General features: G+C 43.2%; 1 protein-coding gene and 1 long non-coding RNA gene across 2 annotated transcripts; both read right to left on the bottom strand.

The window, feature by feature from the left end:
• Positions 1-272: 272 nt before the first annotated feature.
• Positions 273-9,071, bottom strand: LOC106610311 (uncharacterized). Its single transcript, XM_045723109.1, has 11 exons — positions 8,689-9,071; positions 7,833-7,923; positions 5,555-5,691; positions 3,708-3,974; positions 3,334-3,591; positions 2,992-3,237; positions 2,487-2,744; positions 1,573-1,911; positions 1,205-1,474; positions 538-621; positions 273-398 (listed from the first exon to the last, which is right to left on the bottom strand). Exons 1-11 carry the CDS (start codon positions 9,069-9,071, stop codon positions 335-337), a joined length of 2,397 nt encoding a protein of 798 aa, XP_045579065.1. The 3' UTR covers positions 273-334.
• A 234-nt stretch (positions 9,072-9,305) lies between these two features.
• On the bottom strand, positions 9,306-16,125 carry LOC123744240 (uncharacterized). Its single transcript, XR_006770833.1, has 3 exons — positions 15,957-16,125; positions 9,621-10,383; positions 9,306-9,496 (listed from the first exon to the last, which is right to left on the bottom strand). It is a non-coding gene; the product is annotated as an uncharacterized lncRNA (long non-coding RNA).
• Positions 16,126-17,260: the final 1,135 nt, after the last annotated feature.

Raw genomic sequence — 17,260 nt, 5'->3', positions numbered from 1 at the left:
CCTCTTCCTCTTCCTCGACTAAGACATAACAGCCATCTCTTCCTCTTCCTGGACTAAGACATAACAGCCATCTCTTCCTCTTCCTCTTCCTCGACTAAGACATAACAGCCACCTCTTCCTCTTCCTGGACTAAGACCTAACAGCCATCTCTTCCTCTTCCTCTTCCTGGACTAAGACCTAACAGCCATCTCTTCCTCTTCCTGGACTAAGACCTAACAGCCATCTCTTCCTCTTCCTGGACCAAGACCTAACAGCCATCTCTTCCTCTTCCTCTTCCTGGACCAAGACCTAACAGCCATCTCTTCCTCTTCCTGGACTAAGACCTGATGTTTAATCAGATCTCAAACCTCTTGTCTGTCAGGAAAGCGGTTCTGTTCATGATTCTGTTGTTGAAGAGTCTGTAGAGAAAAAAAGCATTATTATTATTATTATTTTAATGTTGTTATTATTATCCTCCAACAATTGTCCTCAGCAACAGACACACCCATATGATCTCACACACACACATGCTCTGTTCACCATCACACACACCCTTACCGTACGGTGTGTATTGAAGTGTTGGTAGAGACCAGTTGGAGTATTCTGTCAGTCAGAGCATCAGTGATGTCATTGTGACTCAGGCTACGAGAGAGGGAGAAAGAGGGAGAGAGAGAAAGACAGAGAGAGAGAGGGACAGAGCGAGAGAGAGACACAGAGAGAGAGGGAGAGACAGGGAGAGAGAGAGAGAGAAAGACAGAGAGAGAGGGAGAGAGGGACAGAGTGAGAGAGAGACACAGAGAGAGAGAGGGAGAGATAGGGAGAGAGGGAGAGGGAGAGAGAAAGACAGAGAGAGAGGGACAGAGCGAGAGAGAGACACAGAGAGAGAGGGAGAGAGGGAGAGAGATCGGATATTTATCATGTAGTGACATACACACAGTCTTGTACAAATAACCTTGTGGGGACATACAATTCAGACCCTAACCCGTACCTTAATTAAAAACCTAGCCCTAGATCCTAATCCTAAAACTAATTCTAACCCTAACACTAATTCTGACCTTAATCCTAAACCCCCTAGAAATAGCATTTGACCTTGTGGGGACCAACAAAATGTCCCCAGTTGGTCAAATTTTTGTTTGTTTACTATTCTATTCTGGTCCCCAAAAGTATAGTTAAACACATCCACACACACACACACACACACACACACACACTGAAAGCCACTCACTCCAGGACTTGTACTTTATGCAGGTGTGTGATCAGGGGCTGTAGGTGGTGGTCTGTGAGTTGACAGTGGCTGAGGTCCAGTTCTGACAGACCCTCTGAGTGTTCCAGAACCAGGGCCAGAGATCCACAGGCCTTCTGGTCCAGCCTGGTCTCACTGAGGTCCAGCTCCCCATCCAGGGCTCTGCACAGGGACTCTGTGTGCCTCAGCAGCCCCTCTTCAATCCCCTCACACACAAGGTCCAGCAGCTGAAGTAGCAGAGCTTTGCTGGGGCTGAGAGGACAAGAAGCAGAGACAACATTATGACACAGAGTAGGTCTAACTCCTACTGATAAACTAGTTGGTCAAATGTTTGTCTTTGTGTGTCTAACCTCAGCTTGACAATATGCAGGATGGGAAGCAGCTCTCTCAGTGCTCTGTCCTCCACCTCACAGTCTCTTAGGATGAGCTGGACCTGGTTCTGGACCAGCTGGGTGCTGTGTTGGTTCTGCTTCAGAACAGAGCTGATGTCCCTGCAGTGGTCAGTGGTCAGACACAGAGCCTTCTCCTGGTCCTGAGCTGACAGGTCCACAGAGGAGGAGCAGGAGAAGTCCAGCCTGTAGTGCAGAGACCTGAGCAGCCATACTGCTGTTGGTGGTGGTGGTGCCCCTTGCTGGATCTGAGAGGCAGCACAGCACTGGAGGAAACTCAACAGTAACTTCCTGTCAACACTACAGAGAGAGAGACAGAGAGAAAGAGACAGAGAGTGAGAGAGGATAGAGAGAGACTTATTTTCACAGCATCACACTTTAAAACACTGATAAACACACTACAACTCTGTTAGTCAGGTCAACTCCCAGGCGCTCCCCTTCAATTCCACTCCTAGCTGAGGTGAAGGTTAGTACAATCACTTGAAAAACTACAAACCACTTCCTGGTCGGATTTTTTCTCAGGTTTTTGCCTGCCATATGAGTTCTGTTATACTCACAGACATCATTCAAACAGTTTTAGAAACTTCAGTGTTTTCTATCCAGATCTACTAATAGTATGCATATCTTAGCTTCCGGGCCAGTGTAGCAGGCAGTTTACTCTGGGCACCTTTTTCATCCAAGCTACTCAATACTGCCCCCATGTCCCAAAGAAGTTAATCAGGTCAACTCCCAAGGGTTCCCCTTCAATTCCACCCCTAGCTGAGGTTAAGGTTAGTACATTACACTAAGGTTAGGGTTAGAGGTTAAATCAGTCAGGAAGTGGAAAGCCTCATAGTTCTATCCATTCTAGCAGGGTCAAAGAGTGTTAACTAAACCTGAGTTGGGAGACTCTGTCCAGAAGAGGCAGGATGCTCTCTATCGCCCCCGGTGGTATGGAGGTCCACAGCAGGTTGACTTTGACTTGGTGGCTGTGCTGCAGGGTAAAACACAGAGCAGTACAGTCCACTCTGTCCAGCTCTCTGCTGTTCAGGTTGATCCAATGGTCTGAAGACCTCAACAAACTGGACACACAGTCACTGGCTCTACTGTCATAGATCTGTCTGATGGAGGACTTTACAAAGCTGGAACTGGACCTGAACAAACATGGAGAATGGATTGTTGTGGTTATGTCAAGGTTTTATAAAGAATAACTCACATAGTAACAACTGGCTGGATAGGACATTAATAATTAAAGTCTATAAATATTGAAAAAAGATCTCCCACCTCTTGAATAATATTCTAATGATATTACAGAGGATAACTCAGAACAACATGTCACTGGATAGAAATAGTTATTTTATTATTTCTAGAAAGTCTGACTAGAGAAAGAAGATCTCCCACCTCTTGAGAGTAACTCTTCCCAGAAAGGGGAGAAGATCTGAGATGTTCTTCTCTAGAAGCCGGTTCTTCCTGAGGTCCACAGTGATGTTGTGGGTTGAATGCTGCAGCAGAGAGAGAAGCACTTCCCAGTCCAGCCTGCAGGAGGTCAGGTCTCCACCAACCTTCTCCAGGAACCACTGAGTCAAGTCCTTGTCCTGAGCTTCATACACAACTACAGTCAGCTGCTGCAGAGTGTCTGAGTTCAGTCTAGGAGGTTGGAACACACAGGCAGTCAGAAATATGAAGAAAAACACATGAATGAAGTTACTATTTCTATTTAAAAAACATCAGCTTCAGACTGACCTGAGAGAGAGAGGTCCCTGGTGACACAGCAGTGTGATGAGAGAGTGACCCTGGAACCAGAAATCAGTCAGGTCCAGACACTGAACCCTCCAGAGTCTCAGCAGGGACGCCACACTACTCAGAGCCCTGGATAACACTCTCTCTGGTGGCTGGCTGCTCTTTAGGACCAGGGACAGTTCTGGGACAGTCAGTGGAGGAGCACCTCTCTCTGTCCTCCTAACCAGTCTGGACAGTTTCACTGCCATACCCACATTCAGCCTGGAATGAAAAGACAAACCTTAAGTTACTTGAAACAGAGAAACCTTGTCAGATAAATACTCAGTAGGAAAATCAACTGTTCAATAGACCTGTAAAAGCTGTCTTATTGAACATACCTGAGCTTGTGGAGCTTTGACTCATGTCTCAAAAGAAGTAAGGCTCCTTGGAGAGAGATCTTGCTGGGGGTGAGAGTGAGGTCCACTCTGGAGGCACAGAGACCCAGGACTCTCCCCACAGACCTGCAGGTTTTCCTGGGTAACTCTCCTCCCAGTGACAGGGTGGAGCCCAAGGCCTGGAGGAGAGAGGCCAACTGCTGGTCCTCCTCTCTGGACCTCACAGGGATGGATTCACACACAGTCTGGAAGAACCTGTCATCATCACAGCTGAAACAGCAAAACATGGGGGACATCGAATCAGATATTTAGGAGACAGTGACACATGGATTGTTGTTTTGGCTCTGTACTCCAGCACTTTGAAATGATACAGTGACTATGAGGTTAAAGGTCAGCTTTAATCCGAGGGTATTTTCATACATATCAGGTGAACTGTTTAGAAATTACAGCACTTTTTGTACATACAGTGCCCTGCAATAGTTTTCAATCCCCTTAAGACTTTTTATTGTGTTACAACCTGGAATTAAAATTCATTGAATTTGACATTTTTTTGTCAAAATAAGAAATGAATGAAAAATAAAACACATAACTCTTCACCACTGACTAAATACAGAAACATCATCGTCAAACTAAGTGGAATAAACATTTGAAATATAATTTCCTGAGAAACATGGTGAAAATACCCTCAAATTAAAGCTGACAGTTTGACCTTTAACCTCAGTCATTGTATCATGTCAAAGTGTACAGAGACAAAATAACAAATGCATCACTGTCCCAATACGTCTTCCTCACTGTACATGAATACCTGCCTGTCATATGGAAACACCATGTCACAGAGAAAGTTACATAATATACATGACATTTGGTTTATAGATTAGATATTTGGAATATAAACATTCAGGTTTAATATTACAACATTTCTCAAAGATAAAATTCACAAGATTTCTAAAAGACAAATGTCTAGCATCACATCATTTAGATAAATGAACAATATATCTGTAACGTTTAGTAATGCAACATATTTGTTATGTCAGGAAATGGGCTGATAAATGTTACCAGATTCACCAACACTAGACGAATGCAAAGTTTCTACAAGATAATAACCACTAGCATCACATAATCACTAACCACCACACATGTTCAGACTCACCTCAGCTGTGAGATGTAGGACAGACACTGAAGGAAACTCCTCACTTCACTCTCTTCATCTGACCAGCCCTTCAGCTCTACTGGTTTCTTCTCTGGTTGGAGTTTCAGCACTTCTAGGAGGAGGGAGGCCTTTCTCTCTGAGAGGTCTATGGACCAGGCTGCAGGAGCTGACTGGTAAACTGGCTGTAATGCTGGAAGGACACTCCTGCCTGTTTGAGTCTCATAGTCCTTCACATGTGAGTACAGATCCAGCAGGAAATTACATTTCTGATAGTGATATACTTCAGACAGTGACAACACTTTCTCTACAGTTGTTTGTATGGTTCCTCTCTCATGGAGAGCTGCTTGAAGACACAGATCCAGTAGGAATGTCTTCTCTCTCTTTATCCTCTCTACATTATCCTTCAGTGGAGGAAATCTGAACAAACAGTTTAAAACACAGATGATATACAGGTGAGTGATGAGGACTGACATGAGTAACAGGGTTGGGGAACTGAAAACTAATAGCACCATATGACTCCTTCTATTAAAACAATACAACTATGAATTGGAATTTTGTTCAATTTAAATTCCCACTCAATTAGAGTTTCTACAGGATCTTCATATGTGCATGTATTAAAAAGATAAAGACAGTGTAAAACATAAATACTATCTACACCAGTTCAATGACATATGGACTCTTGTTGGATAAACTCACTCACCTCAGCTGTGAGATGTAGGACAGACACTGAAGGAAACTCCTCACTTCACTCTCTTCATCTGACCAGCCCTTCAGCTCTACTGGTTTCTTCTCTGGCTGGAGTTTCAGCACTTCTAGGAGGAGGGGAGGCCTTTCTCTCTGAGAGGTCTATGGACCAGACTGCAGGAGCTGACTGGTAAACTGGCTGTAATGCTGGAAGGACACTCCTGCCTGTTTGAGTCTCATAGTCCTTCACATGTGAGTACAGATCCAGCAGGATGTCATATCTCTCAGTTTGATACACAGAGAACAGTGACAGCAGTGTGTTCACAGTTCTCTGGAACGTTTCTCTGTGATCTAGTGCTGCTTGTAGACACAAATCTAGTAGGGCTGCTTTCTCTTCTGTTTCCAGTCTTTCAAGGGATCCTCTCTGATGTTGTAGAGGGGTAAACCTGTAACCCATAAAACATAAGAATGTCTATGTTCAGATAGAAGCAGGGAGAATGTGACTGCTGGCTCTTTTACAGACTGAATACTGTTGTCATGTGTGTCTATCTTGTTGTGTTGTTGTAATGTCTTCATAAAAAAATACTAGTATACTAGACTGCAGTATTTACTGTAGTTAAAAAAAATCTTTACAGTAGTATTTACTGTAGTATTTTGGGGGAATTTATTGTAGTATTTACTGTAGTATTCTATAGTAAAGTGTAATTATTTGTTCATGTGGGCACTCACCTGAACTTGTTGATATTTGGTAGACACTTTAAGATGGTTTTGCTGAGAGCTTCACTGAGAACAGTTCTCTGATCCCAGTGTAGACAGAGATGAACCCTCTCTAGACTCTGCTTCATCACTTCTTCTGCTCTCTCAAACACTCGTATTTCACCCTGGACTGGAAGCTGCAACTCATTTCCACAGAGACCAAGTAAAGTGGTGAAGTCCATCTCTGCCTCACTGCTCAGCAAAGTTGTCCAGAGTTGACACAGCATTGATGAATCATCAGAGGATGGTCTTTAAAAGAGAATATATACTGATTATTTCAAAGTAGCATGAAACAGAAGTGTTTATAACTCAGTATCTGAATGGAAGAGAATATAAGATATATTTTTTAAGATGGGTTGTTTCATCTCAATGTATCTTTCTTTGACTGGTTAATTGGAAATAAACTGGTGAATTAGATAACACAAATATTACCCAAGATGTCTGACATGCATTGAAGGGTCAGATGTATCATCAGTAAACAGATTTGATCTTTAATTCAATGTCAGGTATGTGTAACTGGCTGTAAGGTAGTCAGGCGCAGGAGAGCAGAATGTGGCTAGCAAACGGAGCCTTTTATTTAGGCAAAAACACACGGCACTAAGCACACTAAACACAATACGGGTAACAACCCAGTGCAACCAGTCTAACGTGTGCATACACGAAACAATCAACAATACCACACAAAGACATGGGGAAAACAAGGGTTAAATACACAATACAAAATGAGGGAAATGAGAACCAGGTGTGTGGGAAAACGAGACAAAACAAATGGAAAATGAAATCGGTGATGACTAGAAGACCGGCGACTTCGACCGCCGAACAAGGAGAGGCATCGACTTCGACCGCGGAACACCGCCCGAACAAGGAGAGGCATCGACTTCGACCACCGAACACCGAAGGAGAGGCATCGAACCGCCGAACACCGCCCGAACAAGGAGAGGCATCGACTTACGAACACCGCCAACAGGAGAGGCAGACTCAACAGAACACCGCCCGAACAAGGAGAGGCATCGACTTCGACCACCGAACACCGCCCGAACAAGGAGAGGCATCGACTGACCGCGAACACCGCCCGAACAAGGAGAGGCATCGACTTCGACCGCCGAACACCGCCAACAAGGTACACGACACCAAAAGAAGAAAAAGAGGCATCGACTCGACCGCCGAACACCGCCCGAACAAGGAGAGGTATCGACTTCGGCAGAAGTCGTGACATTCAAATCATACATTTTCGGAAGTAGCATGAGCATTTTGTCATCTTGACAACTAACTCAGTAAAATGGCTGATAATACCAGTGAATGTTGCATTCCTCAAGATAACTTATTTGCAGGGATATGGGGTTGATTTAATCAGTAGGGAAAAGTCTTGAGACAGTTTTAAAATTTACAGAGAGATGTATCCTGACCTCAAATGGTATCAGCTCTGATACAGATGTGACAAACAAGGAATTAAAGTAGTTGCATGAATGGTGATTACCAATCTTTATTTGACTAGGTTAGTTTGAACACAGATAATAACCTTACCCAAGATGTCTGACATTCTTCAGAGAGCCCAGTATCAGCCTTACTCCTTGGTCTGACACAGTGCAGCCGTTCAGGTCCAAGCCAACCTTTCTCTCTGCAGACTGACTGGTGACATAAGAGACTGCACAGCACTGGTGAGGATCAAGATGTTCTCTACTCAGGTCTAGATGATAGTCTAGTTTGTCCAGGAGAAGCAGACAGGCCTCAGTAGACTGATATTCATACAAGCACTGACACAAAAACAGAAGATCTATCTCAGACTCAGGAGCCCCACCTTCTGCATGATCTTGGTTTGTTTGAGATGGAAGAAATGTGTTCACAATTTCCTTGAAGAACCAATCTGACGTCTTCTTGATCTGTTGAGCTGGAACTAGACTGTTTACCAATCTAATATTCCTCTCATTCAGAAGCCCACACAGGAAAGGAATCAAGTGTTTTGTGTGTTTCCATTCTTCAGTCTGGCACTTCTCTAGAACCTCTCTGATTTTGTCTGGATTCTGTAAGAGCCAAAGGGCAGCAAAGAACTCCTGCATTGTGTAGTGGAGAAATGCAGCGTAAGTGTCTGATGCTGTGGGTGCAACCTTAACCATAAATGCCCCCAAGAATGCAAAATGGATACTGCTTTCTTCACAACTCAGTGTTGTCAAGTTCATGTTTTTTTCATTTGTTGCATCAAAAGCAATTTCTGCCAAAGACAATATTTTCTCTCTGTTTTCTTTGAGACAATTGTTGATATCCTTAAGTCGTTTGCCACTGTGTTTTTGGATGCAGTGACGGAGGATGTTGCTGTACATTCCAGTTATAGTGCATGTCTGTTTAGAAGCCTCTGAGGTAGGGAAATAAATGCAGGCAACCACCATCAGTGCGTACATTGGGACATGACACAGACTGAACAACTCTAGGTTGTTTAACACACTGCTCAAGGAGTCAAGCTCAGCACTCAGCATCTGTGTTAAGTAAGCCCTGATGGATTCATCACTGAACCCTTTCACCTCCACTCTGAACCAGTCTACGGGCCAGTCTGTCAGGAAGTCTTCAGATTGATCTGGTCTGCATGTGGTCACAATCTTTGCATCCGGGAGGAGGTTCTCCACAAGGTTCTTTACCACCGACAGAGAGGAGAGGTCTGTGTCTGTGATTCCATCAAATATGATGACAACGTTTTCAGAGTTATTCTTAATATCCTGTAACACTTCTTCTTTGCTTTCTTTTGGCTCACTGTACATGTTAAAGAGAAGATCCTCCAGGCTCATGGGTTTTCTGTGTGAAATGTCTCTCACCTCAAAATAGAACATGTAATCTAGTTCTCTGTGATCTTTCTCTGCCCAGAGGTTCAACATTTGATGGGCGACTGTTGTTTTTCCAATTCCAGGTTTTCCAACCAGGAGGATTTTTTTCTCATGTGTTTTAAGCACCTCGGCAGGGGATGTTTCCTGTTTGGCCATGGGGATGAAGCTCTTTAGCTTTTTAGGCCGAGCTTTCTTGATTTTATTCTTCATTTTAATTTTAGAGTCAGATGAATGCACATCTGTATCTAACACAAGAGGGGTGTAAGAGAAAGTCCCCTCATTTCTACATCTCTCTGATAGGAGACTACAGCTTTGTTTCCATGCACCCTCTGGGATCTTCCGTGCTTTACATTTCAGCTGTGTCTGATATCTTTGACAGGCTATCGAGCCTAAGAAAATGGTCAATAAAAATCGAATTAATGGTTAAATAATAGAAAATGTAAATGGATATAAGTTCTTCTTCAAACAGGTCTATTTTCTGCCCACCAAATCACATACTTCTGCACTACCTACCTTCAAGAATGACAGTGTCCACCTCTTGGTCTTCCTCAAATGGGAAGCAGCTGATCCAGTGGTATAGGTCCTTTGAATCAGATGATGGCTCCGGTAATCTCCTCTGTCTCGTAATGTACAGAATCTTCAGTAACTTACAACATGCTCTTTCCCCCTTTTTAACGACTCGGTCCAGTATTTCTCTGGCTTTGTCACTTCTTGTCTCCTTACTATTGATAACTTCCACTTCCTCACTGAGGAAAACTCTCAGCTGCTGAAGATTGTCAACAATAAGTGTCAGATCCTTGAGCGCTCTGATAAGGTCCAGTCTGCGATCTGTGACATACTTCACAGCAGTCTGTTTAGTGGTTGCCATACTTCACAGCAGTCTGTTTAGTGGTTACCATACTTCACAGCAGTCTATTTAGTGGTTGCCATACTTCACAGCAGTCTGTTTAGTGGTCGCCATACTTCACAGCAGTCTGTTTAGTGGTTACCATACTTCACAGCAGTCTGTTTAGTGGTTACCATACTTCACAGCAGTCTGTTTAGTGGTCGCCATACTTCACAGCAGTCTGTTTAGTGGTTGCCATACTTCACAGCAGTCTGTTTAGTGGTTGCCATACTTCACAGCAGTCTGTTTAGTGGTTGCCATACTTCACAGCAGTCTGTTTAGTGGTTACCATACTTCACAGCAGTCTGTTTAGTGGTTGCCATTGTGCCTCTGGTTATTCTTCTGAATGTTCATTTGACATGTTTTTCCTACATTCCCAAAATGCAGGATCTACAGAATGAATGAGAATAAAGAAATTATAAGATTACATATGATAATTATTCATGGTTTAAGAAATGAAAATCACCTTTAAGAAAACATCAAACTATAATTAACACGATGGGAGATTTCAAGCGCAGGGCGCAGCAGGTGTTTATTAGTAAAGGACCACAATGTTAAGCGGAGCGACACAGCAGAACCCAAGAGCAGACTCAGATGAGGAAACAGGGATGAATGAACCAAAATATGTATTGTTACACAGAGAGATATGGAGTGCAGATCCGGGGTAGGTCGGAGAAGTTGCAGAAAAAACAGATGTGGAGACTGAGGTTGGAGTTGGCTGAGTACAGTTGTGGCCAAAAGTTTTGAGAATGACACAAATATTAATTTTCACAAAGTCTGCTGCCTCATTTTGAATGATGGCAATTTGCATATACTCCAGAATGTTATGAAGAGTGATCAGATGAATTGCAATTAATTGCAAAGTCCCTCTTTGCCATGCAAATGAACTGAATCCCCCCCAAAAAACATTTCCACTGCATTTTAGCCCTGCCACAAAAGGACCAGCTGACATCATGTCAGAGATTCTCTCGTTAACACAGGTGTGAGTGTAGACGAGGACATGGGTGGAGATCACTCTGTCATGCTGATTGAGTTCCAATAACAGACTGGAAGCTTCAAAAGGAGGATGTGGCTTGGAATCATTGTTCTTCCTGTCAGCCATGGTTACCTGCAAGGAAACACGTGCCGTCATCATTGATTTGCACAACAAGGGCCTCACTGGCAAGGATATTGCTGCCAGTAAGATTGCACCTAAATCAATCATTTATCGGATCATCAAGAACTTCAAGGAGAGTGGTTCAATTGTTGTGAAGAAGACTTTAGGGCACCCAAGAAAGTCCAGAAAGCGCCAGGATCATCTCCTAAAGTTGATTCAGCTGCGGGATCGGGTCACCACCAGTACAGAGCTTGCTCAGGAATGGCAGCAGGCAGGTGTGAGTGCACCTGCACGCACAGTGAGGTGAAGACTTTTGGAGAATGGCCTGGTGTCAAGAAGGGCAGCAAAGAAGCCACTTCTCTCCAGGAAAAACATCAGGGACAGACTGATATTCTGCAAAAGGTACAGGGATTGGACTGCTGAGGACAGGGGTTATGTAATATTCTCTGATGAATCCCCTTTCCGATTGTTTGGGGTACCCGGAAAAAAGCTTGTCCGGAGAAGACAAGGTGAGCGCTACCAACAGCCCTGTGTCATGCCAACAGTAAAGCATCCTGAGACCATTCATGTGTGGGGTTGCTTCTCAGCCAAGGGAGTGGGCTCACTCACAATGTTGACTAAGAACACAGCCATGAATAAAGAATGGTACCAACACATCCTCCGAGAGCAACTTCTCCCAACCATCCAGGAACAGTTTGGTGATGAATAATGCCTTTTCCAGCATGATGGAGCACCTTGCCATAAAGAAAAAGTGATAACTAAGTGGCTCGGGGAACAAAACATCGATATTTTGGGTCCATGGTCAGGAAACTCCCCAGACCTTAATCCCATGGAGAACTTGTGGTCAATCCTCAAGAGGCCGGTGGACAAACAAAAACCCACAAACTCCAAGCATTGATTATGCAAGAATGGGCTGCCATCAGTCAGGATGTGGCCCAGAAGTTAACCTGTTGGGGCTAGGGGGCAGTATTTGCACGGCCGGATAAAAAACGTACCCGATTTAATCTGGTTACTACTCCTGCCCAGTAACTAGAATATGCATATAATTATTGGCTTTGGATAGAAAACACCCTAAAGTTTCTAAAACTGTTTGAATGGTGTCTGTGAGTATAACAGAACTCATTTGGCAGGCCAAAACCTGAGAAGATTCCTTACAGGAAGTGGCCTGTCTGACAATTTCTTGCCCTCCTTGATCATCTCTAACAAATACAGGGGATCTCTGGCATGACGTGACACTTCCTACGGCTCCCATGGGCTCTCAGAAGGCGGGAAAAAGCTGAACGATGTAATTCCATCCCCAGGCTGAAACACATTAGCGCGTTTGGCAAGTGCTCTATCAGAGGGCCATTAGACTGAGGCTCGTGCAGGAGGGGATAGCATGCTTTTACTTTCACTCTCTTTGTAATAAAAAACGATTTCCCGGTCGGAATATTATCGCTTTTTTACAAGAAAAATGGCATAAAAATTGATTTTAAACAGCGGTTGACATGCTTCGAAGTACGGTAATGGGATATTTAGAATTTTTTTGTCACGAAATGCGCCATGCTCGTCACCCTTTATTTACCCTTTCGGATAGTGTCTTGAACGCACGAACAAAACGCCGCTATTTGGATATAACAATGGATTATTTGGGACCAAACCAACATTTGTTATTGAAGTAGAAGTCCTGGGAGTGCATTCTGACGAAGAACAGCAAAGGTAATAACATTTTTCTTATATTAAATCTGACTTTGGTGAGTGCTAAACTTGCTGGGTGTCTAAATAGCTAGCCCTGTGATGCCGGGCTATCTACTGAGAATATTGCAAAATGTGTTTTCACCGAAAAGCTGTGTTAAAATCGGACATATCGAGTGCATAGAGGAGTTCTGTATCTATAATTCTTAAAATAATTGTTCTGTTTTTTGTGAACGTTTATCGTGAGTATTTACATTACATTTAAGTCATTTAGCAGACGCTCTTATCCAGAGCGACTTACAAATTGGTGCATTCACCTTATGATATCCAGTGGAACAACCACTTTACAATAGTGCATCTAAATCTTTTAAGGGGGGGGTTAGAAGGATTACATTATCCTATCCTAGGTATTCCTTAAAGAGGTGGGGTTTCAGGTGTCTCCGGAAGGTGGTGATTGACTCCGCTGTCCTGGCGTCGTGAGGGAGCTTGTTCCACCATTGGGGTGCCAGAGCAGCGAACAGTTTTGACTGGGCTGAGCGGGAACTGTGCTTCCTCAGAGGTAGGGAGGCGAGCAGGCCAGAGGTGGATGAACGCAGTGCCCTTGTTTGGGTGTAGGGCCTGATCAGAGCCTGAAGGTACGGAGGTGCCGTTCCCCTCACAGCTCCGTAGGCAAGCACCATGGTCTTGTAGCGGAATTGTGAGTAATTTAGTAAATTCACCGGCAGTGTTCGGTGGGAATGCTAGTCACATGCTAATGTAAAAAGCTGGTTTTTGATATAAATATGAACTTGATTGAACAAAACATGCATGTATTGTATAACATAATGTCCTAGGGTTGTCATCTGATGAAGATCATCAAAGGTTAGTGCTGCATTTAGCTGTGGTTTGGGTTTATGTGACATTATATGCTAGCTTGAAAAATGGGTGTCTGATTATTTCTGGCTGGGTACTCTGCTGACATAATCTAATGTTTTGCTTTCGTTGTAAAGCCTTTTTGAAATCGGACAGTGTGGTTAGATTAACGAGAGTCTTGTCTTTAAAATGGTGTAAAATAGTCATATGTTTGAAAAATTGAAGTTTTTGCATTTTTTTAGGTATTTGAATATCGCGCCACGGGATTACACTGGCTGTTGAGTAGGTGGGACGCAAGCGTCCCACCTAGCCCATAGAGGTTAATTGGCAGCATGCCAGGGCGGATTGCAAAGGTTTTGAAAAAGAAGGGTCAACACTGCAAATATTGTAATTGTCAATAAAAGCCTTTGACACTTATGAAATGTTTGTAATTATACTTCAGTATTCCATAGTAACATCTGACAAAAATATCTAAAGACACTGAAGCAGCAAACTTTGTGTAAATTTATATTTGTGTCATTCTCAAAACTTTTGGCCACGACTGTATATTTATCTGTTGCTGCTTTTACTTCCTGGCATGTGTCTGGATTGAAGATGGGAAGGTTAAGACAACAACACCACAATAATGAGGAGGTTCTACCGCTCTGATTCATCCATGGGACCAGCTCAAGCGTTGTAGCTACGCTGCCTCGGCAGAAGGCTAGCGGTCAGAAGCAGATCATAAGAGAATGTCAGAAAAAAGACAACCATCTAGCCTGCTAGCTAACGTTAGCATATAAGATACATCTCAATCATATATAGCTGACATAGCTAGCTGGTCAGGTTGAAGACTGTAAACTCTCCTTCCAGACTCACATTAAGCATCTCCAATCCAAAATGAAATCTAGAATCGGCTTACTGTTTCACAACAAAGACTCCTTCACTCATGCTGCCAAACATACCCTTGTAAAACTGACTATCCTACCGATCCTTGACTTCGGCGATGTCATTTACAAAATAGCCTTCAACACTCTACTCACCAAATTGGATGTAGTCTATCACAATGCCATCTGTTTTGTCACCAAAGCCCCATATACTACCCACCCCTGCGACCTGTATGCTCTCGTTGGCTGGCCCTTTCTACATATTCGTCGCCAAACCCACTGGCTCCAGGTCATCTATAAGTCTTTCCTAGGTAAAGCCCCGCCTTATGTCAGCTCACTGGTCACCATAGCAGCACCTACCCGTAGCACGTGCTCCAGCAGGTATATCTCACTGGTCACCCCCAAAGCCAATTCCTCCTTTGGCTGCCTTTCCTTACAGTTCTCTGCTGCCAATGACTGGAACAAACTGTAAAAATCACTGAAGCTGGAGACTCATATCTCCCTCACTAACTTTAAGCACCAGCTGTCAGAGCAGCTAATTTTAGCATTTAAGATGCATCTTATTCATACATAGCTGACATAGCTAGCTGGTCAGGTTGAAGATGGGAAGATTCAGACAAAGTAAATACGTAAGCGTTTGAAAATAAGCTAATTAATGGGACCAGCGCCGTTGATGGATTCTATAAGATAAGCATTGAAAACGTGACCAGCAGTCAGGACATCTAGTAATAAAGTAGCTGTAGATTATTTAAACTAGTAGCACAAAGAGTTATGGGATATTAGAATCCTCTTGTCTTAACCTGTACATTCCGAACCTGTACATTCCAAACCATGGGAACACTCAAAATGGCCGCCAGTCCACCCATTATGACGTCATTGACTTGAATGATGCGCATGCGCGCATTGTCGTCCTTGGTGGCTCCAACGGCCTCGAAAATAACTGCAACATTTTATAGGGGGGTAGGCTACTTGTTTCCGAAAATCCTGTTATTGAATATCAATAATCTGTAACTCCTTGTCCGTTGGTCCGGATTCTATCATGTGTGGTTATCTGTAGACCGATAGAAACCGTCTGAACCGAACGTTTCTCCAAACCGGTACCTTGGCTGTGGTAGACAGCGCTCACCACGCGCTTCCTCGTAGCCTAATACAACCAAGTAATAGGTGCCTGTTTGGAGAAGTTCGGTTCAGACGGGTTCTATAAAGATATCCACACACAATCCGGTCCGATGGACAACGGATTATAGATACATATGCCTTCAGTAACAGGGTTTCTGGAAACAAGTAGGCTACCCCACCTAAAGAATTTCACCTGTTATTTTCCGGGCTCCGCATTGTAGCCACCTACTGTAGGACGCCCATGCGCTACGTCCTATACAGGGCTACACTGCGCACAGATAGGTATTTATAAGTTATATTCTTCAAGAATCGTAAAATGAAATGGCCATTGAACAGTTATATTGCAGATTGTTGCCTACCTTATCGTTTAATCATCTTTCTCTCTCCGCCTGAGTGGAGAATAGCAGGGTTCATCCTAATGTTATGTGGATCACTGGATGATTGTAATACAACCTGAAAGGATATTAGGAAACAAATCAAACTAGACTGTAAATGTGTTGTCATTTCCTATAGACAACTAAATCTACTAGACTGTGTGTTGTCATTTCCTACAGACAACTAAATCTACTAGTTGTCTGCTGCTGCATTGACCTTGTGTGTAGTTATACCTATTTTACTTCTACTTTCACTTCTACTTCCGTGTATAAAAGTATTATTGGGGGCGGTTCAGCAAGACGCAACGTTTTGGAACAGATATAAAATGCACTATGTTGGAGAAACATGCCTCAGACATTTAGAATAAGAAATCACATCTATTCATGATATTTAGAATAAGGAATCACATCTATTCATGACATTTCTATCGGCAACATTCGACAGCGTTTGGCTACTGAAAGTGGTTTGTTGTAGTAATCACCAGCAGGAAAGCTGTCTCATACTTTCCATGGGTATATTCAATCGTGCAGATCGTAGCAAAACGTTTTGTAACAAAAACGAGCGTTTCTCACTGGACAATTTCAGGTTAGTCCTTCCCTGCTTCGACCAGTTTGTTTCCGTTTGGTTCCTGATGAATACACCCCAGGGCAACGTTCAGTCAACAAACGTTGTCTAATGTTACAGAAATAATTACCATATATAGAGCCGACCTGATTTACTATTCTAAATGTCTGAGTGGCATGTTTGTTCATAACATCTGAACGTTCCAAAACGTTGGGTCCTGTTCAGTGAACATTCCCCAGTTAGTCATTGCCCGGGACTAAACTATCATTTCATTCATGCATTTTGAATGAAGCCGGTCGGTCTATTAAAAGCTACAGGAGTTATAATCTTAATGACTGTAAATTATGATGTGGAACTTGTCTCTGGAGTTTCCAGGCTGCTTGCTGAATGAATGAACTACAGCAGTGAGCAGTCAGTGGTCTGTTGCAGTCTGAGTCTGATGCTATAACTTAGAAGGTTCAGCAGTTTAACATCCAGTCTGTTCTAGAAGGACACTTCATGCAGTATTATAGCACGTTGTAGTTTATAAAGTCTGAATGATCAGTTTGAGCTGAATACAGTCTATCCTCTCTTTATTGCAGTTGCCTGCCATACACTCAGGCTATGACATGGTTATTACACTATTACTACAGTAATTCAATGACACTGTTAGTAGCTAAGGCAATTTACCCTATAGTCTGACAGTCCTAGCAACCATATAGTCTTATAGTCCTAGTTACTATAT

This window comes from Salmo salar, chromosome ssa08 (genome assembly GCF_905237065.1).
Source record: "Salmo salar chromosome ssa08, Ssal_v3.1, whole genome shotgun sequence".
Classification (NCBI taxonomy): domain Eukaryota; kingdom Metazoa; phylum Chordata; class Actinopteri; order Salmoniformes; family Salmonidae; genus Salmo; species Salmo salar.
The sequence above is the reverse complement of the archived record's forward strand: the minus strand, read 5'-3'. Positions and strand labels throughout refer to the sequence as shown.

Bases quoted from the DNA above. Each gene is read 5' to 3' on its own strand.
- LOC106610311 (XM_045723109.1), bottom strand. From the start codon at position 9,071: ATGAGCCTGGAGGATCTTCTCTTTAACATGTACAGTGAGCCAAAAGAA. The intron at 1,912-2,486 runs GTTTAGTTAACA...CTCTCTCTGTAG, and splicing joins GACAGAGTCTCCCAACTCAG to TGTTGACAGGAAGTTACTGT. The intron at 1,475-1,572 runs GTTAGACACACA...TTGTCCTCTCAG, and splicing joins CTGCATATTGTCAAGCTGAG to CCCCAGCAAAGCTCTGCTAC.